At 35.1% G+C, this 27,983-nt stretch overlaps 1 protein-coding gene across 3 annotated transcripts in view; it reads left to right on the forward strand.

The window, feature by feature from the left end:
* Positions 1–27,983, forward strand: part of Impbeta11 (importin beta11) — a 212,103-nt gene that overhangs the window by 134,806 nt on the left and 49,314 nt on the right. For all 3 annotated transcript variants that reach the window (XM_069833446.1, XM_069833448.1, XM_069833447.1), the window contains one exon: positions 20,429–20,508. In XM_069833446.1, the coding sequence (XP_069689547.1) occupies positions 20,429–20,508 (80 nt within the window). The remainder of the gene's footprint in view (positions 1–20,428; positions 20,509–27,983) is intronic.

Raw genomic sequence — 27,983 nt, forward strand, 5'->3', positions numbered from 1 at the left:
ATATCCCTATTGAGATATCTGTACTGGATGATTAATCTGCTGAAATTGAAGAATTCTAGCAGGATATAACAACCTAGCATAAAGCGCCATATACATCCTTAATCATTGCTTTGGTTATAGTTACAAGTACTACTGCTGTTGCAGTTACTACTACAACTATAATATTTTGTCATAGACATAAGCTTTTTATGTCATTATTAAATATTCAGAATCTACTCTAAATGAATGTTAAGTTGTAGTGTTTCTGAAAATGCGTTGCATTACATCAGTACCATATAAATGCCATAGCTCAGTCGAAAGAATGTCGGAATTTAGATGTCAACATCTCAGGTTCAAATCAGCGTCACTCCTTTTATGTTACTGTGTTACAGGATAGTGTAATGTAATAATATAAGAAGAAAGAAATGTGAAGGGCCTATGTAAGCTGGTGAAATAAATATCATATATCATCATACTAACATTCATATTATGTAGCTGTATTCTTCCAACCTGACATTAAATTTTTTATTATTTATATCACTAAAGAACAATAACAGAATATAAATGATAACTTGAATATTATTTATATTGCTAAAGAAACAGAATACAAATGATAACTTGAATATTATTTATATAGCTAATGAATGATAACAAAACAAAATGATAACTTGAACAAGGCTCGAACTCATAACCTCTGAATCATTAAGCGAACCCTCTACCGCTGCTCTACAAGATGCAGGTATTGAATGACTCCTGCTTAAACACCATAGTTCCAAAACTACTTCACGTGTACATCTACAAGCCATGCATTGTGTAACATCATTGTGATCCGAAGTGGACTTAGAATATATTCGTTGTTCACGATTGCGATCACTTTTTTTTTTTTGACAGCTGTACTTGACTGTTTTTCTTTCACCCTTATGAACTAGTTGCGTAAACTAACTTACTGACAGAGTTGCCCAGGATGCAACTTGGAAGGTTGGTCTATACTACAGTTGCTGTAAAATGAGATAATGGAGATTTGTTGGGACATCACAGGGAAATTGGAGTTCCCAGAGAAAACCCCTTTGTTATCTGGACCATGAGCATGCCCAACACCAGTCGTAAATTGGGGGCGCACCGGGGATCGAATCTGGGTCCACAGAATTATAAGTCCAGCACTCTAGTTGCTGGAACACCGTGTTGGCTATTAAAACCAAATAAAAGCCTTCACATTTATAACACACCATAAGGCTAACAGCTTTATGGGTTATTGCTTTGGTTATAGTTATAAGTACTACTGTTGCTGCAGTTACTACTACAACTACAAATATTATTGTCATAAACATAACCTTTTTATATCATTATTAAATATTGTGGCGCCATGTTGGAAGACCTGGTCGCGGCGGGGAAGTTGCGTGCGTATCTAGTGCGAGGGAAGGTGCGGCGGAACAGAAAGAAAAGAGGAGAATAGCTGGAAGTTTCGAAAAGCTGCGCGAGCCGATTGTTGTAGAAGCTACGAGACGTAATACGTTCGAGAAAGTGTTATTTAGTAAATAAAAGGGGCAAGGCAGAGCCAGTTTAGTTTAGCCAGTCTAGTGAATCAGCAGCGAGCAAGGAAGCCAGCCTTCGAGACTGGGGTTCGATGTGAGGAGGACCGCAACTGTGGCAGCGTCCAGGCGAGTGCGGCGTATCCAGAATTCTTGGGTTCGACGTGCAGTGAACTTGAGTGGGTCCGCAACTGTGGCAGCATCCAGGCGAGTGCGGCATATCCGGAAGTCTTGGGTTCGACGTGCAGTGAACTTGAGTGAGTCCGCAACTGTGGCAGCATCCAGGCAAGTGCAACGTATCCGGAAGTCTTGGGTTCGAAGTGCAGTAAACTATCTGGAAGGCCTAGGGTTCGATGTACCATGAACTTGAGTGAGTGAGCTAGAAGAACTAGCTAAGGCAAACGAACTGTGAACTGAGAACTGACAGTTTTGTTTTGTAAATAGTGCTTTGTGAACATCGGTTGAAATTAGGAGTACATTGTTGTTCTCAATAGTAAACGTGAATAGTCATTGTCGTTCTGTGGAGTGCAATAACGACTACTGTGTTGCAGTGTTGAGTGGAATACCCATTGTTGACGGGTGTGTGTTTAAACTCAGAAATAAAAAGTAACATTGTTATTGAAATATAAAAGTTAGAATATTCAGAAGATAGTCTAAATGAATGTTAATTTGTAGTGTTTCTGAAAATATGTTGTATTAAATCAGTACCAAGTAAATGCCGTAGCTCAGTCAGAAGAACGTCGGAATTTAGATGTCAACATCTCAGGTTCAAATAAGGAGAAGAATAAGATGGCATATGGCCTAAGCCAACAGAGTGCTGGCAGCAATACGGTGTTGCCACATGGTACATAAAATGTGAAAAATAGAGATAGCAGATATGTAGAACAAGACAGAAAATGTCAGCCACTGAAGTTTGTGATGTAAGCAACCTGTTTCATCATCATATATTATGTTTAAATACTCTTACTGAAGTCATTTTTATCCCAATTTTAATTATTTCTTTGCTTCAAAGGTCAATAGATCTTGGAGTCACTAACATGCGAAATAAAGTGACAGGTACGTAGAAATTTATTTTGTTACTGAAAGAGAAAGAATGTCTTAATTAAAAAAAAAATGTTGAATGTTGTATTGCACTATCTGACATGTGCATGTGGATATTCTCACCTGAAAAACTGTAAGCGAGAATGTTTACTCAAATGTTCAGACTTTCTTGTACAGCAATTCTGAATTTATTACTGTTTATTTTCTCCAGAGGAAAGAGGAGATACAGTATGTTTTGTATGGCTAACAACGAATCTGGCAATATTGCTTCATAAGCAAATCACTGTAATTTAATACTCATTTTGAAGTTGGAGATTTTTTTCTTTTTTCTTTTTTTTTCTGTTAGAATGAAACTTTTCTAATTTAATGTAATCCTCTAGCTTATACTTGCCTGGAGATCCAGGGTTCTATATTCTGGATATGATATAGCATAAGTATATCTGTTCATATGTAATTTAGTACTCATATTTAAATTGAAGATCATTCCTTCTGCTCTGTTAAATTAAGCCTCTCTAGTTTAATTTAATTCAATTCATACCAAGAGCTCCAGGGTTTTATATGCTGCCACTGTGGTCTGTGGCAATATAAGCCTCACAGTAAATAGTTATTCAGAAGTAAACTGCAACCCATATTAAAATATTTGAAGGAAAAACTGTATATTAGAAAAAAAGTGTACACAGTATAATATATATAAAATAAGGTTTTTAAAATACAAATTTAATTTTGGAATTTTAAAGTCTGCTTTTTTCTAGTGTGCTAATATAATTTTAAAAATAAAATGCAATTAAATTGTTTTATCTCACATTCTTATGCATTGTTCTTAAGGAGTTAATGCTCTACGTTATCATTCACTGAAAAAAAAGACAAGAGTATTGATGTTTACAATATCAAGAAAATATCTAATATGTTTTTACGATATTTCGTCAATATTAGAATGAAAAGTGAAAATCGTACCTGTGGTTATTTTGAGCTTTCTTCTTGCTTTCACAGTTCTCATTTCAAAATGCCCATAGTATGTCAGGATTTTTCCACGGCTCCCAAGTGAGAACATGACCTATTATAACAGTTGAAGTTAGGTGGGTTAAGTTAATTTTTAAATTAGACACATAGCTATTCATTTCCTGTTTCTCATTGATTTTCGTGTTATACTTAGTTTTTATCAGAGAGACTATTGAAAACCCAGATTCAAACAAATATGACATCACAGATGGAATTAAGATTTATTGAGGTTTAGGAGTGGACATTGATCTTTTATTGATATTCAAAACTTGTCTCTTTGCCCTGCTCGAAAATACAACATACTGTATGCACTCTACGCCACACTCCTGTGCAGTAGATTCTGTGCTTGTGAAAATTTGACAGTTTCACATACTGCGTCATTAGCAAGTTTCTTAAAAAAATTATATATGGAAAATACCATACCATACTGCTTGTGAGTGTACTACTTTCCTGTTGCATATTACGGATGAAACACCAGAGCCACTTGCACTCGCTTCAAGAGACATTGTTACAATAACTTACACCACATAGCAGAAAACAGTCCATGTCTGAATTTGAAAAGAAACTGAATCTATCTTTGTTTACAGAGAGGGAGAGCACAATATGTAGTGTATTGTAGGCTGAAAATCTCTGTTTAGTGTTAAGGCAGTAACACACCAGCCAGTTGACATACAGTTAAGTAATTCCATGCAAAACAGTATGATGCAAAACGTAAATATCTCCAAATTTGTTAAAAATTTATGTCATATATATTAATCATGTACAAAATTATGTTTGCGACAGCTGGTGTTTAAATGTAATGTACAGTTAAAATACTTTTATTTGAGCACATAGGCCTAATTTCAATTTGTTTTCTCACCATAAGAATAATTACAAAATTTCTTTTTAAGATATTGTTAGATAGCTTACAAAAGAGGTTATTAAGATACTATAATTCAGTGCAGCTCTGAAAATTGTGTTTAAAGAAATTAAAAAATATATTTAAAAAAGCCATTACTTAAAATTGAATACTTCAATTCACATAAAAAAAGTAAATGACAATTTGCAGAGCATTTTCATTAGGCTGTCAAATTTTCATAATGGGATCTTCAAAAATAAGGAAGTCATAAATTAAAACAACTCACCGTGTAAAGGGTGATCTACTGTATGCTGCTGCGCCATGCACCATCACTGCTGCTGGTCACTGCAAGAAGTGTCTCCTTGTTGATGACCAGTGCGTTTCACACATCTGATTTCAACTAGTTTCGGTACTTCTGGTGAAGCAGAATAGGGTTTTATTGCTAACTTTACATTAACTGAACCACACAATGAACACTTCTTTTTCCGGGAACAGTCTTGAGGCCGGCAAATCTTTGAGAATTTAGATTTGTAACTACTTCATGTTCTTCATTGGACGTGAATTACACAATGATTCCCTGTATATTGCATTTTGACCACTCATATAGTTCTTCAGGAGTTGAAATTAGAGTTCCTTGCAAGCTGGCTTTTGCACCGAGTCACTTGATTGTACCCCCCTGTGCCGTCACTGGGCAAAGAAATGCCACTCTGCAGGAATTTGAAAATCATTTTCATGATTGAGTAGATTAACGAAGTTTTTTTTTTGTCCTTGTATTGGCTAGCTGTTCTGTCACTAAAATAATATACAGAGTGTCTGGGAAAGACCTGACGAAAAAGAAACTGCATTTATTGTCGTGATGTTTTCACATTTACAAAGAGAAACAGAATAAGTTTTAATATGCCTCCATATGAGTATCGTTTGTGGCCCGGGCTATATCCAGACGATACTCAATTTCCTGCCACACACGCGAAAGCATCTCCGGTGTGATTAGTCCTGTTGCTTCGTAGATTCGGCTACGTAACTCTGCAATATCGGTCACAGGATTGCGATACACTTTGTCTTTCACAAAACTCCACAGAAAGAAATCCAGTGGGGTTATGTCCGGTGACCGTGGTGGCCATGGTGTAGATCCGCCTCTCCCAATTCAATGGTCAGGGAACATGTCATCGAGGAAAGAGTGCACATGGTTAGCGTAGTGTGGGGGGTGGTTCTGTCCTGTTGAAACACGGTTTCTGGTGGTAGTTGTGGGACTGTAATTTCGCAGCACATACACGTATGTGTTACCTGTTACTGTGAGCTCCTGAAAGAAGAATGGTCCAATAACACCAATCTTCATTAGACAGCATCACACATTTAACTTAGGACTGTCATGTTGGTACTCAATCATGGCACGTGGGTTTTCACTTCCCCAGATCCTGCAGATATGTCTGTTCACTTTGCCGGAAACTTGAAACGTAGCCTCATCGTTGCCAAAATATCCCTCATTTCTCGTTAAAAACAACAACTTAATAGACTACAGTGGATTATAGTGGACTTTACGTTGTCAGCAAACAGCTGGATACATTAAGAAGATTGATTGATAGAAATTTATCACAGCTTCACGTCATCAGGAAGGTTTTGTTGATATTTTCTATCTGGAAACGACATAATATCTTTATTTGTTTGAGTTACTTTTGCAGCATGGGCTATGTAAGACGACACTCTGAATTCAGGTATTATTTTATATTCACTCCAACTTTTTGGAAGGCAAGTTAAAATCATGTACTTTTCATTTGCTATTTTGCAAGTGTAAATTTTTCTTTAAATTGGTTGATAATTTCCTGTGCTTCATTAGTCGCGCCACCAACATTAAATATGTCTCTGTTAATTGCTTCATTCACAGAAGTTGCTTTTTGCTGAGGATATGATTTAACTCTCGAAGTTTATTTAAATTACTTACATTTATAGATTCCTTATGTTCAGGAGCATATTCTTCTTCACTTGTTGAATTTCCCGCCTCTGTTTGTAAACATTCTTCTTCGCTTATTGATTTGCCAACCTCACTTTCAGTCCCAGCAACTTCACTAATTATTTCATTTTTTTAAATCTTATGGCGACAGTGTTCGCAAATAGCATCATCTACCACTAAATACGGGACCTTTTTACACATGCTACTTGTCACTTTTCTTTTACAGACATGTGACGAATGTTTTCAAATCCGAAAGGATTGCCACACCACAGATGACTCCAACTTTTAACGGAACAAAATCACCTCTAAACTGAAAGGAAAAAGTTGCGCTGAGATTATAACAGGAAGAAAACAAACTCTATTGTGAAAGCTATTAGTGACCCGTTGAGCAGATGTTGTAACATCTAGCATTGTCATATCAATCGCTAAGCATGCGTGTGGGTGTCTGGTATGAGTGCGTGACACAATACACTGCTTGCGACTTTGATTCTTAACGGCAACATTTGCAATTCTGGTTTATTTAATATTTCCCAAAGTTTTAGAGATGCCATCATAAATTTTTTTGTAAACGATTAAAAAATTGTTTATCTCACTGTAAAAAATAGAGCATAGTATAAAAAATATTCGGTTTGAAAATATTAACATTTCTTTATTTTACTATAAGTTTTAATACATATTCGAAGTAAAAATCCATAATAACTCAAAAGTAAGTTTAAATATATAGTGCATGTATGTGTATCTAATGCTCTGGATTTAACAACAAAGTCGTCATCCTTCTTGCTTCCCAATATTTTGATGGAAGGTCCACAAAGGTCCTAAGAGTTTCACAATTAGCCAGGTGCTCCATCTCCAGTTTAAATATATAGAGTCTTCATTGTATTGACACAATTTTTACGTTGATACAATGAAGCATGTCATTTTAATAATATTTTTAGCAATAGTCTACATACCAACTCCCCGAATATTTCACCCTTCATTACATTTTAACCATTGATGACATGAAGTTCATATTAGGCCATTTAACTATTTATTATTATGACATTCATTTATTAGAATATTGAAAAAATTCAGAATTTGATGTTACAAAATTTAAAATTTCATATGGAATGACCCAGTTGCCATTCTTGTACATACCACTTAAGAATTTTTAGGTCTATCGAATGACACAGCTTAAAATTCATCCGTAGCTATAAATATAGTGTGTCCAACAAAGAAAGTAATATGCAACTCATCAGCAAGACTTTGTGATGATTTAACTAGGCAACACCGCTTCACTGTCACAGGCTAATCGACATAGACTGGCTTGAACTAGCTCCATATCCCGTCTTATTATGAAAGCACTTCAGTATATTGATGTTTGTATTTCCACATAATATTAATTTGTTCCACTACCGGTATTGTAACATTTTGCTCATATTGTGTTTCATTAGTATGACAATTTACTAAGCTACCCAAAACAGCAACTCATTTTTTATGGAACATTTGTTGTTATTAGCAATCAGCAGTTTGTTTTTGTGCTCGATGAGATTTTAACTTTGATCAGGGAACTTGTGCTATTAAAGTCCGTCACTGTAGAACAATAATATACACTTAAATGGTAATATAATGAAATAAAGACGATAAATTACTTTGAAGTGACAATACCAGTTTTACTTTAAGTAATAGCTTTAACGGTGCTTTCCTTATCAAATGATTGTCTGCACCTCGTAGTGTATTGACTGTAATAAGCGTTTTAAATGTTAAAACCTTATGAGGATCAAAAATATTAATGAGCTAGCCTATTTTCTGTCTTTCTGTCATAAAGTTACAGAAATTGTTTAAAAATTGCAGTAATTAAATTTATATAACTTTTTATACATACTTTATTCTTATTTCTTATATTTAATATTCCATCATTCATATTAAATATCAAGAAGGCTGTGAGCTTAGTGTGTCTACAAACAAATAGCTGTTAAATTATTTGCTTTAATTACAAGTTGTGGGAGTGTATGATTTTAATTTTCTTGTGATTTCAATTCCTAATTATGTTTTCTTTGCGTTCAACTACTTAATTGAAGTGAATTTCAAGATTTGTTTTAAATTAATTATAAAAAACTGTGTCCTGAAGTGTTGCCAAGTAAACCAGTTTCTAGCAACCCATTACTCTGAACTCTTTGAAGTACATGTTATAGATTATTTCTATTGTTACATACTATTTATTACCATTTTATTAGTGAATTATCGTTACTAATATTGTTCATCATGACCACTAATGTTAATTTAGGCCTAATGCCACATACTAGCGAGTTTGCACAGTCCCAAGGTATCAATGCTTTAGAAGACACTGAATCCGATTCTGATGAAGATTGGCAAGTAACGAAGACTTATAAAAGATCAAAACAAAGGTATCCCAAATCATTGAAGACTACTGTTAAATGACAGCATTTAGAAGATTTGAACCAATATGCAGTGCTAGTTACTGACAATGTAAATGAAATGCAACTTGACTGTAAAACAGAACTTAAAGTGGTAATGTTAATAAGAATTCACTAATGTCAGAAAATCCTAAACCCCCTCTAGTGTTTATTCCTGTGTTACAAACATTGTAAATTAATTATTAAGCACAGGATATAATTGTTTGAATGTAACAGAAGCCAGAAGTCTTGCTAAAGATGTTATTGCTAAAGCACTCCGAAATGACGTTCCTGTACTTATCAATTACCCATTGTAAAATTAATTCAGCATTTATCACTGAATGGTATTGATGCAAAAAATGAAATTATATAACATTAAAAACATTAAGTAATAATGAAATTAAACTTATGGCGAAAACAATTGACAGCTACAGGAAGCTAGTAAATTTTCTTTCAAAAGATAATGCAGAATTTCATATTTATCAACTAAAACAAGACCATGCCTATCATATTGTGATCAGGAATATACACCCTTCTACTTCTATAGATGATATAAAATCAGTAATTGAAGAATGTGATTATAAAGTAAGAAATAGCATCAACATCAGACATCGAGCCAGCAAAGATCCCTTGCTATTACAGTTTATTGATCTTGAACCAAATGAAAACAACAAAAGTATTTACAATATGGAATTTCTCTTAAATGCCAGAATTAGAGTTGAGAACCCACGTACAAATACAAATATTGTCCAGGTGTCATAGATGCCAACTGTATGGCCACACTAAATCTTACTGTAAAAGGTCTTTTCGTTGTGTTAAATGTGGTGAGGATCATGACACTGCAACATGCACCAAAGCCAGAGAAACCTCAGCAACTTGTGTCCTATGTGGTGGAGATCATCCTACGAATTACAAGGGGTGTGTCGTGTATCAACAAATTCAATACTGTAAAAATATCCCAAATAAAATTAAACAGTACACCAATAGATATCCACCAGTAAATGAAGTAACCAATACTTACAAACTATCACAATCATCAACATCACCACCACCCCCTGTGCAACCAGTTATGTCTGACAGGCCTTTATATTCTGATATTCTGCAAAAAATATGCATAGATGTAAACAGTTCTACTCAGTCGGATACTGCAAATATTAAAACCATTTTGCTATCCTTCAATAGATTGGAAGCTATAATAAAAAAAAAAACAAGCTGAACAAACTATGATGTTAGCATAATGGCTCAACCTCTTCGTATTGGATTGTGGAATGGCCTGGCTAATCAATGCCAGTAGGTTGAGTTCTTTTTAAATATACATAAACTGGACATATTACTTATATCTGAAACCCACTTCACAGATAAAAATTATTTCAATATTCCAAGATATACAATTTATGATACAAAACATCCAGATAGAAAAGCACGTGGAGGAACAGCAGTAATAGTTAAATCAAATTTACGCCAGTAATAATCGTGTAAATTTGAAGATTGGGATATTCAAGCAATTACTGTCATAGTAGAAGACAAGAGCAGACCGCTAGCTGGTTCAGCAGTATACTGCCCTCCTAAGTATAAAATCATTAGCAAACGTTTCGAGGATTTTTTCCAAAATTTAGGTCACAAATTTATTGTAGGTGGTGACTACCAGGGCCGCTGAGAAGGGGGGGCAAAGGGGGCAAGTGCATATGGGCCCGTGAGCAGTAAGGGCCCGTCAGATTAAGTGAGTCTGATTACTTTTTATTATCATGGATACATATCAGTACTACAAAATTTTGTGAGAACCTTTGTAACATGAATCTGACATATTAACCAACAATAGTAGAATTAGTACAAATTACCACTTCATTATGTAAATGTTTAACTTTTATATAATAGAATATCGGTTTCCCACGTTAACAATCATCGACACAACACTTGAGGGTTCTAGGATTTGCCTGAAATATGCACCTGTTGCTTGTACTGAACATGTTCAATTGGCTTGTCTTCTTAACTACCAACCCCTGCTGGTCCACCGCAATATGCTAGTGGACTCTCCCAAATCCAAGCCGCAGGATCATGTTTTCTTTTTAGTAGGGCCTACATAGTATGTTTCATGACGAAACTTTTGTTTTTTCGTTGTCGTTTTTGTAGTAAATTCTGTTCATTAGTGTTACCAGTGGACAATGGACAAGTGGAAGCATAAGTTGGGAGCTGAGAAGCGCAAGGAGAGACAAAAAAATTGGAAGATATTAAGAAAGGGAGTAGAACTTTGTTTGAAGTTGGTGTGAAATTGAGCAACCTTGGAAAACTAAAAGTAGCAGACAAATTGTGTCATTGAATGTGTTGTTCGAAAACAAGAGCCTTTCCAAAAACAGTATTACAGTATTTTCAGTACTCAAGAATGAAGAATGTATTCCCAGAGACTGGCTAGTGTGGAGTGAAACAAATCAGGGAAAATAGTACAGTGACTGATTTGTTTCACTCCACACTAACCAGTCTCTGGGAAAACATTTTCCATTCTTGAGTTTTGAAAATAATACTGGAAAGGCTCTTGTTCCATCACTTAGAAGGTTATTAGGCAGGTTGGGGGTAGTTTTTCGAACAACACATTCAATGACACAATTTATCTGCCACTTTTTAGTTTTCTAAGGTTGCATGTTACTTGCCATGGCTCAGAGTTAGGAACTAGTGTGTGTAAATTTGTTTCACCTGTACATATTAACACATCATTTTTACTATTGTTTGCTTGTTCTGATTCAATACTACTGTTATCAGATTTTTTTCTAAACAGTCACAACCATCAGTATTCACTTCTAAGCATGAACTGTCTTCTTTTTTAACAAACTGAACAGATGGGCTTGAGATTTGCAACTTCACTAGCAACACTCAATTTCACACCAACTTCAAACAAAATGAAAGAAATAAAAATGTATTCAGAGTAACAATGTTTCAAGAAAGACTTGAGTAACTTTGGCCTCCTTAGTCTGGAGACCGATCTTGCTAAGTCTTTAAATTTGTATGATATAATTGATGATTTTGCACCAGTGAAGTCTAGGAGAGTTGTTTGTTGATGTTGGCCTGCAAGTCAGAAATTACAGATGTTTAAGAATAGTGTTTTATGAAAACGAGATGAAACGAAACAGACGACAATGAAAAGATGAAAGTTTCGTCACGAAACATACTATGTAGGCCCTACTGAAAAAGAAGCGTGATGAATATAATATATTGTGCTAATGTGAAGTTCTGCTAAAAGTTTTCATTGTAACAAAAGTGTATATTTTTAGATTCGTATCTGTGTATGGGGTTATTTTTATTTATTTTGCAAATAATTATTATGGTCAGAATAATTGGTAACTTGGCATTTTTTAACTTTTTTTCTCAATGGGACCTGAGCACAATATTGCACAGGAGCCTATAAATCCTGTTGGCGGCCCTGGTGACTACAATGCAAAGCATCCAATGTGGGACTCAAGATTGGTAACTCCAAAGGGAAGGGAATTACAACAATGTGTAACAAATAAAATATTTGAAACTCTTTGTATAGGCCAAGCTACATATTGGCCAACAGATCCAAACAAAATACCTAATTTATTGGATTTCTGTATTGTCAATGGAATAGGGAACAATTATATTGATGTCGAATCTTGTTTTGATATTTGTTCTGATCGCACTCCAATTATAGCCACAATAAATGTAACAGTAATTAAGAAAATACATTCCCCTTTGCTTTACAACAAACATACAGATTGGAACTCTTTCAGAAGTTGGATAGAAAATAATATCACTCTTAACCTTCCCCTCATATCAGACACAGACATTGATACTGCCACTGAATATTTAATAAAATTAATTGAACAAGCTGCTTGGAGATCTACTCCAGTTTTGAGCCCCAAAGAAGAAACTTGCATCAATTGTCTAAAAGAAATAAAGAATAAAATTTCAGAAAAAAGAAACCTATGAGCAATTTGGCAAAATCATAGATGACCTGGAGACAAATCCAAACTAAATAGAAGCATCAAAGAATTAAAACAACTTCTCTTTAAATTAAAGAATGAAACCTTCAATGAATTATCTTGTAAATCTTAATGCTACAAATAGAGATAATTCCTTGTGGAAAATAACTAAGAAACTAAAACGTCCTCAGAGAGTGATACCTCCAGTTAGAAAAAGCAATGGTGATTGGGCCAGAAGTGACTTAGAGAAAGCCGAACATTTTGCAAATCATTTAGCAAATGTTTGCACTCCAAATCCAGTATCTACAGTAAATTGCAATGATAATGAAATTAAGGAATTTCTCAGTGTCCTACTTCATATGTGTTTACAAATTCCGAGTTTTTCTCCAAACAATGTCAAGAAAGCAATAGAAACAGAACTACATCCAAAGAAATGCCCTGGCTACGACTTGATAACTGCTAAAATTCTTTTGGAACTCCCCAGAAAAGCAATTGTGTTTATTACAGCTCTCTTTAATGGAATTCTTAGAACTTCTTATTATCCAGCACAGTGGAAAGTTTCTCAAATTATCTTGATTCCAAAACCAGGGAAATCACCAAATGAAGTGACTTCATATCGTCCAATTAGTTTGTTACCAATACTATCTAAATTATTTGAGAAGCTCTTTTTAAAGAGATTGGCTCCAATTCTTACTAACAGGAATATTATACCTGACCATCAGTTTGGATTCCGAAGAGAACACTCTACAATAGAATAAATTCATAGAGTCGTAAATAAAATTGAAGATGCCATAGAAACAAAAAAATATTGTTCTGCTGTATTTTTAGATATTCAACAAGCCTTTGATAAAGTTTGGCATCTTGGTCTACTTTACAAACTGAAAGTCATACTTCTGCAACCCTATTATTTATTACGAGGCGTGTTCTTAAAGTAAGTTCCGTTTTCAATTATAGCCGTCACATCGCCTGCAATCGTTATTTTGCGCATGCATATTTTCTTCTTCAATCTTCAGACAAGCTGTGCATGCAGTTTCAGAGCTTCAGTCCGTGTGTGTGGTTAGTTGTGATCAGTTGAAATGTTTAAAGTGATCGAGCACCCCACCGACTGTGAGATGCGCTCTGTTATCCATTTCTTGAATGCAAGAAACATGAAACCAGCTGACATTCATCGTCAACTTTGTGAGGTGTATGGTGATGATGCCATTAGTGTTGGAATGGTCAGGAGATGGGTTAGAAAGTTCAAAGAGGGCCGCGTCTTTGTGCATGACGAGCAGCATACCGGTCGGCCATCTTTGGTCAATGACAATTTGGTGCGTGCTGTCGATGAAAAAAATCATGAGGACAGAAACAAATTGACCATCCCTCCTACAGCCCGGATATGGTTCCGAGTGACTTTCATCTCTTCCTGCACCTCAAGAAGTTCCTCGGTGGTCAACGTTTTGATGGCGACGACACCCAAAATCTCATCTCGAAATTTGGCTGGGAACAAATTGACCATCCCCCCTACAGCCTGGATTTGGTTCCTAGTGACTTTTATCTCTTCCTGCACCTCAAGAAGTTCCTCGGTGGTCAACGTTTTGATGGCGACGACACCCAAAATCTTATCTCGAAATTTGGCTGGGAACAAATTGACCATCCCCCCTACAGCCCGGATTTGGCTCCGAATGACTTTCATCTCTTCCTGTACCTCAAGAAGTTTCTCTGTGGTCAACGTTTTGATGGCGACGAAGTGAAAACAGCAGTGCGGGAGTGGTTCGCATTGCAGGCGGGCGAATTCTACAATGAGGGGATAGAAAGACTTGTGCCACGACTCGATAAATGCCTCAATAATGGTGGAGATTATGTTGAGAAGTAATTGAAGTGTGGGGAATACAATGCAACAAAAATACTTTTTAAATATCTTCCCGTTTACTTACTACACCCTTTTGGAACTTACTTTAAGAACACGCCTTGTACTTCGCTCATACTTCGCTTCGAGAATTTTTCAAGTAAAGTTCAGAGAACATTTCTCCTCAGTCTATGATATAAATTCAGGTGTACCTCAAGGTTCAGTCTTAAGCCCCATACTATATACAATTTATACAGTTGATTTTCAAATTTCTAATAAAGTATTGGTGGCTACTTTCGCTGATGACACTGCTATTCTTGATTCACATGAAGATCCATCAACAGCATCTAAAAACCTGTAGAATGAATTGAAAGAAACAGAAGACTGGCTAACTAAATGGAGGATACAAGTGAGTGAAAAGAAATCAGTTCATGTTATTTTCGGAACCAGAACTGAAAACTGTCCTCCTATAATACTTTACAACAGTGATCATCAACTCGTGTATGAACGGGCGCTGGCAGTGCGTGGCTGATGCGTGCTCACTGTACCGGGCAGAGGACCGGTTTGTGATGTTGCGTTGTAGTGAACAGAGACGGTTCTTGATATCCATTCAAAAAAGAGATGTGAGGAGCAGAAAACACTTCAAAACGTAGGCCACACTCAAGAAATACAACTTACAGATGCATTATACAACTCACATTAATGAATACGACAGATACGAAGGTGAAGAGCATGCAGCATTAATTCAACAATTGAAGGAAAATGAATTAGAAGTTGTTTAAGACCACAATGTGCGACTCAGTTATAAAATTTCTCGTGTAATAGTAAGATATTAGAAACCTTTTAAAGATTGAAAATTTGAAGAATTTTTAATTATAACTGAAAAACTTCTTACAACAAGTGTAGGAGTTTGAATCTATCAGTTTGTTTCCTTTCACCGTGATGATCCCATCCGAAGTCTAGCCGAGGACGTTCAGATACAACTAGTAATTATTTGTCAGTCTTTCATTTCTTATTCTTTTGTAGTAGATGAAAATAGGCCTACTTATGTAAGCGATAATCCCCAACTGGTAATTTTTATAAGAGGCATTATTGAAAACCTTCAGATTAAGGAGAGCTCTTATATATTGTTCTCATAAAGGATACTACTACTGGTTCCGATATTTTCTTGTAGAGGCTGTAGAAATTATTTTGGACTTCCTTGGAGTAAACATATCCTCGGCAACCAATGGTGCTCCTTTCATAGTTGGAAGTAAAACGGGTGTAATAAGGAGTCTAAGGGACGAAGTGAAAAGCGTTAATTTATCCCATGAAATTATTTCTATTCACTGCATTATACACCAACAGAATTCATGTGCAAAACAAACAAAAAATGGTGTTATGGAAGTAGCCCAGTTGGAAAAACCACCAACACAATTATATCGAAAAGTCTCACTCATCATCAATTTTAAGTCTTTCTTGATGAATGCAATAGTGAGTATGGCGATCTGTCATATTATAGTAAAGTGCTGTGACTAAGTCGTGGCAAATTATTGGATAGGTTCTTTGAACTGAGGGAGGAAACATCATCGTTCACGGAGAAAGAAGAAAAGTCTGTATCATAAATGAAAAATGAAAAAATGGATTTGTGAATTTGCCTTCTTAATGGAATTATCTGAATGCTTCAAATTGTTTTCTACAAGGTAACAACAAGATTAGTACACAGTTATATGACAGAGTGAAGTCGTTTAATATGAAATCACCTCTAATAATGGAACATTAGCTTAACTAAAAGGATAAGTTACATCACATTTTTCAAAATTAACAACGATATAGGCATACTAGTTTCTTAAGACTTTGGATTTCGAATAATATATTCACACATCATGCGATCTGCGCCAGGAATTTGATTCGAGATTTAAAGACTAGGGAAATTTTCACTTTGATTTTCGATTATTATTTGTAATTGGAACTTATTGATTTACTTGACAATAGTGAATTGATGGACAAATATCAAAACAAAAGAAGTTATCTGACTTTTATATGAACTTTCCATGTATTAGCTTTCCCCGATTGTACAGACATGCATTTTCGGATTCACATATCTGTGTGAACAGTAATTTTTTCCTATGATGAAGATAAACAAGCCATATCATGGAAGCCAAGTATCGAATCACAACTTAAAATGTGCTATCACATTATACACTATACAAACAATAGTTCCAAACATTGAGAAAACAGAATTAAACAAATCCCGAAAAATCAGTGCTAATGCCAGTGTTGAGCGGACAGAATGGAGTTAATTTCTGCATTACTATTCCTAGGGTTTTTATCTATTTCGTTCAACATTTTCCCTAACAGAAGCAGTTTACACATTTACAATAATTGTCATGCATTGCCCGAATAATTAACATGAAATGTGCATACATTTCTGAAAGTAATTATAAATTTATTAACTTCTAACTTTGTTGAAAATAGGCTACAATGTTTTTTTTTTTTTTTTTTTCCCCCAAATTGCTTAAGATAGTTTATTTAGTTATTTCTATTCAGCCCTATCTTTTTTTATCCGAATCAATCATAAACCTAAGCATTGAATTCATATTGTGGTTCCGCCGCTGCATGTCTTATCTACCCTGTTACGCCTTTCCCTTGCCGAGAGGGCGAGCGGGCAAGGCTTGATGACGATACAGTGCTTTGAGTTCAGGACCACTGCCTTACAACAAAGAACTTCCTGAAATAGACAATGTTAAATATTTAGGTATGCATTTAGATCGCCAATTAACATGGCGTAAACATATTGAAAGTAAATGTAAAGAACTAAATTTTAAAACATCAAAAATCTATTGGTTATTGGGACCTAAATCAAAACTGTCATTAGAAAATAAAGTTCTTGTTTATAAAGTCATACTAAAACCAATCTGGACATACGGCATCCAACTGTGGGGAACTGCTAGCAACTCAAACACTATAAGTTCAGTAAAAAATACCTGCACCGATTAAATCAGCATCCCAATCACTATGCATTAAATTTGCTGGATAATAGTCAAACAATAAGAAGACTTAAAAGGACAATGTTCTTGACCTTCCATTCTTTTTTACTACAGTTATTTGAAACATTGTTATTTTTCTTTTGTCATGGGATAACATCTCCATTCACGTCATTCTTTTATAATATTTACTTATTGTCTATTGTAGACAGATTGTAAATGTGGCATAAGTGTTAAATAAGAAAAATCATTAATATTTTTGTAATATTGATGCTGTGCAGTTGTGAAAAATGCGAAAAAGAACGAGTTTCATTCAAAGAAAGACAAATGTTAACTAGACTCTGCAAATTATTGTTGAATTTATGGCTATTTTATTTAACTGGAACGTTTTAAATATATTATCCATATTCTTGTCCTTCATTCATTAAAGCAGAGCTGTCCAGATTTTGCACGTCTGGCATGCAGCCTTTGCGAAGCTGCACTTGCAAGCACAGTAGCGCCCCATTCTGCCACAAAGCGATGACTCATACAGTGTAGCTCTTGTAGCAGGGATGGGGACAGTCTTCCAACGTTTGTGGGTGCTCTTTTCCGATACAATCTAGATGTTGATACAAATGAAAATGGAGAGGAGGAAATTAAGTCTTGAGTGTAAGTACAGAGAATAACGAAGTGTTGCTAGAACTGTTTATTTGAAACAAGATAATACATTACTGGTGACTTACAATTTTTTCTATGTCTGGTACAAGTGCTTTTGACAATCAATTGAAGACAATGACGCAAATTGTCGTCACTGAGTGATCCTCGTAACCTAGACTTTGTAATATTTAAGGTCAATAAGTATCTTTCACAGATGTATGTCGATCCGAACATAGAAAACACCTTAGTAGCATGCTTATGCAACTTAGGATAGGTTTGTTGAGGAAACTTGGAGTAAAATGCTTGCAAATTGTAAGTTGATTCGAACATATCCTTAACCCTCGTGTTACATTGTAGTTCAATTACCTTCATTGCAAAGAATGTGAAATATTTTCAACTCGTATAGAAAATGGTTTGACAAACAAATGAAAAGTTGATCAGCTGTGACAAATCTTGGAATAGGTTCGAAAATTCTATTAAAGACCAAATAATTCTGACATATTCTCTTATATTTGCCCTTTCCCGAACTGATCAGATCTGGGAAGTGCATTGTTTCTCCCCATTCTAATTAGCTTTCCCATAGAGACAATTTTCTTTTGAACATTTAAATCTTATCGCTCATCTTTATGATTAAATGACTTTCACCTTGCAGTTCGACTGTGTCAATCAATCATGCCTTCAGAAATTCACCTTCCATAAACGTTTTTGGTCCTCTTGCTAATTACAACAAAATCTTGTAGCTTGCTCAGAGAGATGGACTCTATATTTCAGTTCCTGTTTAGACACATGGAATGCACACATTAGAGAAAAACAAAGCATATTAGACCAGAGACAGAATTCGTCAAAAAGTGTTAACACTTCCAAATTTGAATTCGTGGTTAATTGTAGTGCTTCCTTCAGTTCCTGCACCTTAGCAAGATGTTCTGCTCCTTCGAAAGTATGATATTCGTCTTTGTGCTTCTGGTTATAATGATACTGAAGGGAGTGTTTTTTCAAATTCACAACAACAAGGTGGCACACCAAGTATTTAGCATGTTCATTGTGCGACATAAATAAATAGGACTCTTCCCATTCTTGCTTGAATGAGGATGCCTCTCCACTTCTACACTTTTTTACACCACGAGACATCATGCATAAATCCAGCAGACTAGCTTAAACAACACACCGCAAGCAAGAAACTTTCCCTACCTATGCTCTCTTACAGAATGTGCGTCGGCACCGACTCTGTGCAATGCTGGTGTGCTTCTTGCACACTCATTTGGACAGTTTTGCATTAAAGAGTGGAATACATAGTGATTTGATAATGTTAGTCATATATTATAGATGGAAATTATAAATTATTGCTCTGATCTATGTATCTGTTTTAGTCTTATAATATACTTCTACGAGTATTAACAATTAGTCTATCCCTTCCCACTTGATTACAAGAAGTCAGTGACATCAGAGTTTACTAGTGTATATTGAATGGACACCCAAGAACAGCTCTTTTCAAGGCTACATAATTTTCTCAAAATGTTTTCAAGAAATATATAGTAATTGAGTAACACATTCAAAGTGCAAAGACGTAATAATAGACCCAAATAAAAAACCAGTCATGCCCAGGAACCAAACAGAACATTTTCTTGGCAGGATAACGTGCTACCCATTCAGATATGAATGAAATACAGAATGCATAAGTGTAATATGGAAGTTGATTGGCCTATACTAATATTATCTCTAATATTTTTCGATCATCATTCATTTACACATATAAATGTAGCTTCTCAACATTCTAAATCTTGATTACTATGCATGTTCTTGTATACTACAACATAAAGATTAGTTTTAATTGTATTACTGTATTATGACATATTCAGGTTGAATTTATGCAATAACCGTACCATTTGATGCCAGTTAAAAAAACATGTCTGGCTACTTTTTGTTTCCATGAGTGTACAATCTCCTTATTTTAATTTTTATTAAATAACATTTTGTACAGATTAACAAGTCTTACCTGAGAGGAAATGTAGATAAATTGTTAATTAAGAAAGGTATAATGTGAATTACATATTCATTTCCTTTTCAAGAATTGTTTTCCTGTTCCTTAGTGTACTTTACTCGTCATGTCACTTTGACATCTGGTTTTAGCAAGTGCTGAATAAGATTGTATGTTTCCCTGCTTTCTGTTACATATGTAAACTTAGCAGAAAACATGATATTCCAGTGAAAACATTAGAGACATTGTTAATGGTCATATTATAAATTGCCATGTGAGAAACTTCAAGAGCCATATTGACTGCCATAACAATGTAAAGGAACTTGGTTTTTGATAATATAATTTTATTTTTGTTACTTTTCAGAGTACTCATCAGAGAATCTTCGAACATGTTTTTACATCATTCAAGCAAATATTCTATTGTCTCCTGAAGAATTCTTGAATGTAAGTGTGCAGAGAAAATTTTATTACATAAGAATTAATATAATTCTGCTTAGTAAATCAATTAGTGCCTCTGGAATTTTTCTGAATTAATTTTCTCATTCAGTAGTAATGAAAATGTCAAGAGAAAATTAAATAACATTAGTTGTAATTTTAATGTCCCTTTCTTTCGAAGAATAAGAAAAAATTAAAGGAAAAAAAAATGCAGAAAATAATGGCAGGTGAAATGAGATTTATACACAAATAAGAAGGTTACTTACTTACAAATAGCTTTTAAGGAACTGAGGTTCATTGCCGCCCTAACATAAGCCATGATCAGTCCCTGTCCTGTGCAAGAATAATCCAGTCTCTATCATCATAGCCCACCTCCCTCAAAATCCATTTTAATATTATCCTCGCATCTACATCTCGACCTCTCCAAAGGTCTTTTTCCCTCTGGCCTCTCTACATGTCCTGCCCATCTCAAACATTTGGATTTAATGTTCCTAATTATGTCAGGTGAAGAATATAATGCATGCAGTTCTACGTTGTGTAACTTTCTTCATTCTCCTGTAACTTCATCCCTCTTAGCCCCAATTATTTTCCTAAGAACCTTATTCTCAAACATCCTTAATCTCTGTTCCTCTCTCAAAGTGAGAGTCCAAGTTTCACAACCATACTGATAACTGGTAATATAACTATTTTATAAATTCTAACTTTAAGATTCTTTTGACAGCAGACTAGATGACAAAAGCTTCTCAACCAAATAATAACAGGCCTTTTCCATATTTATTCTGCTTTTAGTTTCCTCCCGAATGTCATTTATATTTGTTACTGTTGCTCCAAGATACAGTATTTGAATTTTTCCACCTCTTCAAAGGATAAATCTCAAATTTCTATATTTCCATTTCTTACAATATTCTGGTCATGGGACATAATCATATACTCTGTCTTCAGGATTTACTTCCAAACCTATTATTTTACTTTTCCGTGTTTTCCCTAATCAATTGTGGATTTTCTCCTAACATATTCACGTCACCCGCATAAACAAGATGCTGATGTAACCTGTTCAATTCCAAACCCTCTCTGTTATCCTGAACTTTCCTAATGGCATATTCTAGAGCGAAGTTAAAAAATAAAGGTGATAGTGCATCTCCTTACTTTAGCCCACAGTGAATTGGAAAAGCATCAGACAGAAACTGGCCTATACAGACTCTGCTGTAAGTTTCACGAAGACACATTTTAATTAATCGAACTAGTTTCTTGGGAATGCCACATTCAATAAGAATATTAGGCTATATAAAACTTCTCTCTGAACCGAGTCATATGCCTTTTTGAAATCTATGAATAACTGATATACTGCCATTTTTTCCTCCAATATCTGTCAAATACAAAAAATCTGATCAATAGTCGATCTATTACACTTAAAACCACATTGATGATCCCCAATAATTTCATCTACATACGGAATTAATCTTCTCAGGTTACATAATTTTAAAGAAAAAGAGGGAAATTAAGAAATTTTAAAGAAGCTTCGAAGTCATCACTACTTTCCTCGACAAATGTTGACAGATATGGACAAACCACTTTAAGAGAATTTGATAGTCTAGGTGGCTGAAAGAAATGTTGAATTACCAGTGGAACAATTTTTCAAAAGATTACAATTCTTAGAGATGAGCAGATCTCTTTGTTAAATGCACGAATTGGATGTTTATTTTGTTATCAATGTTGTGCATGTGCAGATGCGGGTGCGGGCGCAAAAATATTTTGTTTAATCTTAATGATAGGGTTAAAAAAAGTGTTACTTATTATTGTCTTCGTGAAGAAAAGGTAATTTAATTTAAAAAAAATTAAAAATATGTAGTTGAAATTATTAATACCAAGATATAATTATTTTAAATTAATAACTTCTTTTTTACTAATGCTGCGCATATTGATACGTAACCATTTGTGCATCTTGGTGATTATGATGAGTCCTGTTCTGAGATTGAGGGCAACCATTAGATCGAATTTTATTAACCCCCAATGTTAGAATGATATGAGTATGGAAGTAAGCAGGATGGATGAAGGAAGGTGAAGGTGATAATGATGAAGTAAGTCCAGTTTCGGTTCTGAAAGTTATTCAGCATTTACTCTTAATGAGTTGAGGGAGAACCCCAGAAATAACCTCAACCAGATTACTATTCCACCTAAGATTCGATCTCTGGCCTGCTAGTTTCGCAGTCAGACATTCTAACCACTATACCAAAGCAGTGGGCAATTACCTAACCTAATCCTGATGAAATGTTGTCAAGCAATTATGTATAATGAAAATTTGGCAACTAGTCAAGCCTACTGATTTAACAGTCGCATACCAATGCCCATTGTTACACCAACTACTGTAATACCAATGGCGGGGTCAGTGACTGATCCCACGGAGAATTTATACTATTTCTGTAGTAAAACTAGGTAAATTATATACTTTTGTAATCGTTGTGAATTAAGGACCTTTTGTGTGAACTTTATTAAATTTATTTTCATTTTACAAAGCAGTTTTCTAACAGATACAAATGAAATAAGTCTTCTAAGAAATATATATAATTTTATTTACTACATTAATGTAATGTGATAATGCTTAGTTATGTACCATACACAAATACTCATGTAAACAGAAACAATCATTCGATTTTTGCCTCTGGATGTGGACACCTTCGTATGGGCTGAATTTCTAAAACAGTAAGTATTTACATGCAATAGTTAACCAGAAACCTGTTGTTTTCTAATGCTCCGTTACAGCTCGAAAAGGATAAATATTTATAAAATAATAAAAAAAAAGTTATGTAATTATTCAAAGGTGTAAAGTAGACATATCCATGCACTTCTTCTCAGTCGCTGTTTTCTTTCTATTATATCTTGCTCTATAGGCTGTTGAATAACATCTTCAGTTTCACTACTAGAACTATCAAATAAACCAAGTTTCTGAAACTCCATTTCATTATCTGTGTCCGTCATATATTTCCTCTTAGACATATTTATAGTGAAAGAAAGAAATATAACCTTCTAACTGCAGTTATGTTACTGATTCTAATAATAAATATGAAAATAAATCCAATGTGCACATATACCGGCAACAGTTACTTTTGCTGAAAATGGCTTCCAAGTTTAAACTTCTTGTAAGCTGTTTGGAATAATATTAGAGGTAAAAATTGTTCCGGGACCAGGGATCGAACTCGGGACCTTTGGCTAAGCGCGCCAACGGTCAGTGGTAGAGCATTGGCGCGCTTAGCCAAAGGTCTCGAGTTCAATCCCCGGTCCCAGAACAATTTTTCCCTTTAATAATAATTACTTTTACTCGACAATTAACTGTTGCCGGAACTTGACTTTTTGTTACAATGTATATAACAACAATAAAAATCATAAAAGCATAAAACAAATTTCTCTGTAATAAAAGAGATATTATGAAAAATATTCTTTGGGGTCACTAGTGACCACCCCCTCTCCAATAGGTATGCGACTGTTAATGTGGCCAATTATGTAAGATACAAATTTCAATTGTTTATATATGTGTATCTAATGTCAATGTTAAATACTCATGGACTCTATTTTTAAATCCACACTGTATATAAATTCGGTTATGAGACCTGCCAAGGACTGCACAGACTCTCACAATTGGATCGAGTTATATGTCAGAGTGATTACTAAATTTTAGAATAAGTGATGGATTGAGTAGTTAATAGAAAGTTGAGTGAGCTGGAGTATGTTTCTTATTTCCAAATAATCACATTAAATAGAGGGTTGACATTCTTCTGTGCATAGCACATTAATGTTGTTAGTCAACTGTCCGAAGACAGGTCTGAATCTCACAAGTGATACTAACAAGGCACCACTTATGAGGCAACTAGGCCAAGAGATAATGGGGTAGGGTGACCAGTTCCTTTCCTTTCCTCCTCCATTGCATACCTTGCCGACTAGTTACGTACAGTATTACACTAGTCAGACTTCAGATGCTACAAACAATTGTTTTTCCTTTGACACATATCGTCAAGTGAGATGTACATATCAGCGAGAACTTCAATCAGAGGATAGCACATTAATATACAGGGTGAATAAAAAGTAGGGGGACAAACTTCAGGAAGTGGTTCCTGACAGGAAAAGAAACAAAAAAGGTCATACCACATGTGTCCAGTATTTACCACGGTAGATGGCACTGAAGAGCGACATTCTTTCATAACAACATGCACCTAACTTGGACCATTAGTTTAGCCACAACACCTTAATGGACAGACGTATCTGGAATTCCTGCAGAACACTCTGCCTCTTTTAATGGAGAATGTGCATAATGGAGCACCAACCCACTTGACAGTTCGTCAACACCTTAACATATTCTCCAGAAGATGGATAGGACGAGGAGGCCCTTGCGCCTGGCCACCTCGATCACCGGACTTAAACCCCCCTTTATGTTTTTCTTGTGGGGGCAACTCTAAAGTATTGTGTATGCTGAGCCAATTCCTCATGTGCATACCCTTGAAGAGCATGTCTTTGTAGTCTGTGACGCTTTTCGGTTACAGGCTGGAACATTCGAAAGAGTGAGGCAATCCATGATGTGATGTGTGGATGCTTGCATTGCATCCCATGGAGGCCACTTTGAACATCTGTTGTAACATTGTAATATGGATGAAATTAATACCATGTAATGTGTAATGTAATATACTATTACTAATTGCTTTATTGCAGACTCACTGTCCATTTCCGAACACATAATGATATGAACTTTTTTGTTCGTTTTCCTGTCAGGAATCATCTCCTGAAATTTGTCCCCTTACTTCTTATTCATCCTGTATATCGAAAATGTAATAGTACATTACAGTGCAAGATTGGTAAGTGCTTTTCACAAAATGAGGAAAAGTTTGAAAAAAGAGTAGAGCTAGTTTTTCAATTTCCAAGATTTTGTAATGCACTTCACAAACGCATACTGTACACTTGGTAAAAATGAAAGTGGCTGGCATCTGAGAGACTAAGTTCAAATCGGGTATTCCTGTGAGCGATGAAAGAGTAATGGAACGGAGAAAAATTCTCTCCGGTGCTGGAATTTGAACCCGGGTTTTCAGCTGATGCTTTATCCACTAAGCCACACCGGATACCCATCCTGGCATCAGACAGAATCGTCTCAGTTTAAGTTCCAACTCTTGGTTCCCTCTAGTGGCTGCCCTCTGCACTACGTCATAGATGTCTATGAATGTAGGACTGAAGTCCGCACATGTGCTGAGGTGCACTCGTTATGAGTGACTAGTTGGCCGGGATCCGACGGAATAAGTGCCGCCTTAAATCATGAAATGCACCTCAGCACATGTGTGGACTTCAGTCCTACGTTCATAGACATCTATGACGTAGTGCAGAGGGCGGCCACTAGAGGGAACCCAAGAGTTGGAACTTAAACTGAGATGATTCTGTCCAACGCCGGGATGGGTATCCAGTGTGGCTTAGTGGATAAAACATCAGCACGTAGAGCTGAAAACCCGGGTTCAAATCCCGGTGCCGGAGAGAATTTTTCTCCGTTCCATTACTCTTTCATCGTATGATGACGCAGAATAATCTGCATGGAAATATCATATGTACTTCAGTACATTAAAATAATATATATTTCTGTGAGCGCCTGGGACAGCCAGGCTTTGTTCAAAAGATTGTGTAACTTCTAGTAGTTATAATGGGAACACAACTATTAATCACTAAAATCTTTTGAGAAAATAATTCAAACAGATCGTCCAGAGTGTTGAAACAGTGAATATTGTAACACATACACTATATACTGTATAACAGGTTTTCAAGTGGAGTATGGCCATTGCTCGTTACAATGCCATTCTGACTGCAGTAAAACTCTTAGCATAGTTGGTAGAGTATTTGCTAAGAGTTGGTGAGGTTGCAAGTTCTAATCTTCGTGGAGTTACTAAACTTTTTTTTTTGTTGCCTTTTAAATGCATCTGTGGAAATATTACAGGTTTTCGTCATTTTTTTAATCCTTAGAATACTTTTCGCTTTATTTTTTTCGTGTTAATAGAAACTTTTGACGCTATATGGAAGTAACACTAAAGACGACAATTAGGGGCTTTCATATTAAAATGCTGTGTTAATTATTTTATTAATCCCTGCTGCTTTGCAGTCTATTGCCTAAGTAACATTCAGTAAATATGCTGACGGTTAAATAATAATTGGCAATAATTAATTTGCAAGTTGTGCTACAGGGAATATGATTATTATACTAATTTAAATCCGTGATCATCAGGGCCTAAACATAGTAATTGTAAACAGGAAAAAAACCATAATTCTGATGACAAAATATATCCTGATTTCCTGAAGTTATAACCACAAATTTTCACCAATTTTGTAATTGTAAGTAACATGAATTAACATGAGCAAAATTATTTGATTATATTACACTAAAAGGCGTGCTTAAAAAGTAAAACAAAGGCTTAAACAAAAAAATCATTATGGAGATTCGAACTCGAACTGTTAAGTAGCTTAGCCACTGCTCCACGCCAAGCATGCTATGGAGATATTAAAATGCTGTGTTAATTATTTTATTAATCCCTGCTGCATTATACTCTATTGCCTAAGGAACATTCACTAATATGTTGACGGTTAAGTAATTGGCAATAATTAATTTGCAAGTTGTGCTACAGGGAATATGATTATTATACTAATCTAAATCCATAAACATCAGGACCTAAACGTAGTAATTATAAACAAGAAGAAAAGCCATAATTCTGATGACAAAATATATCCTGATATCATAACCACAGGGAATATGATTATTATACTACTCTAAATTCGTAATCATCAGGGCCTAAATGTAGTAATCGTAAACAAGAAGAAAAACCATAATTCTGATGATAAAATATATCCTGATTTCCTGGAATTATAACCACAAATTTTCACCAATTTTGCAATTATCTGTAAATAACATGAATTAACATAAGCAAAATTATTTGATTATATTACACTAAAAGGAGTTGTAAAAAATAAAATGGCTAAACAAAAAATTCTCTATGGAGATTCGAAGCATGCTGTGGAGGTAGTCCAATTCAGCGCCTTGTATTATGGAGTTACCTAAAGCGGCGCACAGAGGTTTACGGTAGTGAACTGCGCACACCTGAAGGGACTTAGAAAATTTTCACTGCTCAGGAGACTGGCCACTTTCATTTTGACCAAGTGTACAGTATTTTTTGCTCGGTAGTATATTTCGAAAATAATATTTTATACTGTATCTACATACTTTAGACTGTGAACAGCTAACTGATTCTCAGCAAAAAGTTTGTCATAGGGGTTGGTAGATGGCAGGAGTACTTTTAATTACAACCCTGGAAGAGTTATTTGTAATATTTCCACATACTTATCTACGTTGGCAACTCTGAATTCAGTAAAATCAACTTCCAATAATTGTGGCCGTTTGCTGTAACCACGAAAAAAAAACACACTATCATGCAAACAGTATGTTACAGGATTTGGAGAAAAAATGTAAAATG

Source organism: Periplaneta americana, chromosome 8 (genome assembly GCF_040183065.1).
Source record: "Periplaneta americana isolate PAMFEO1 chromosome 8, P.americana_PAMFEO1_priV1, whole genome shotgun sequence".
NCBI lineage: Eukaryota > Metazoa > Arthropoda > Insecta > Blattodea > Blattidae > Periplaneta > Periplaneta americana.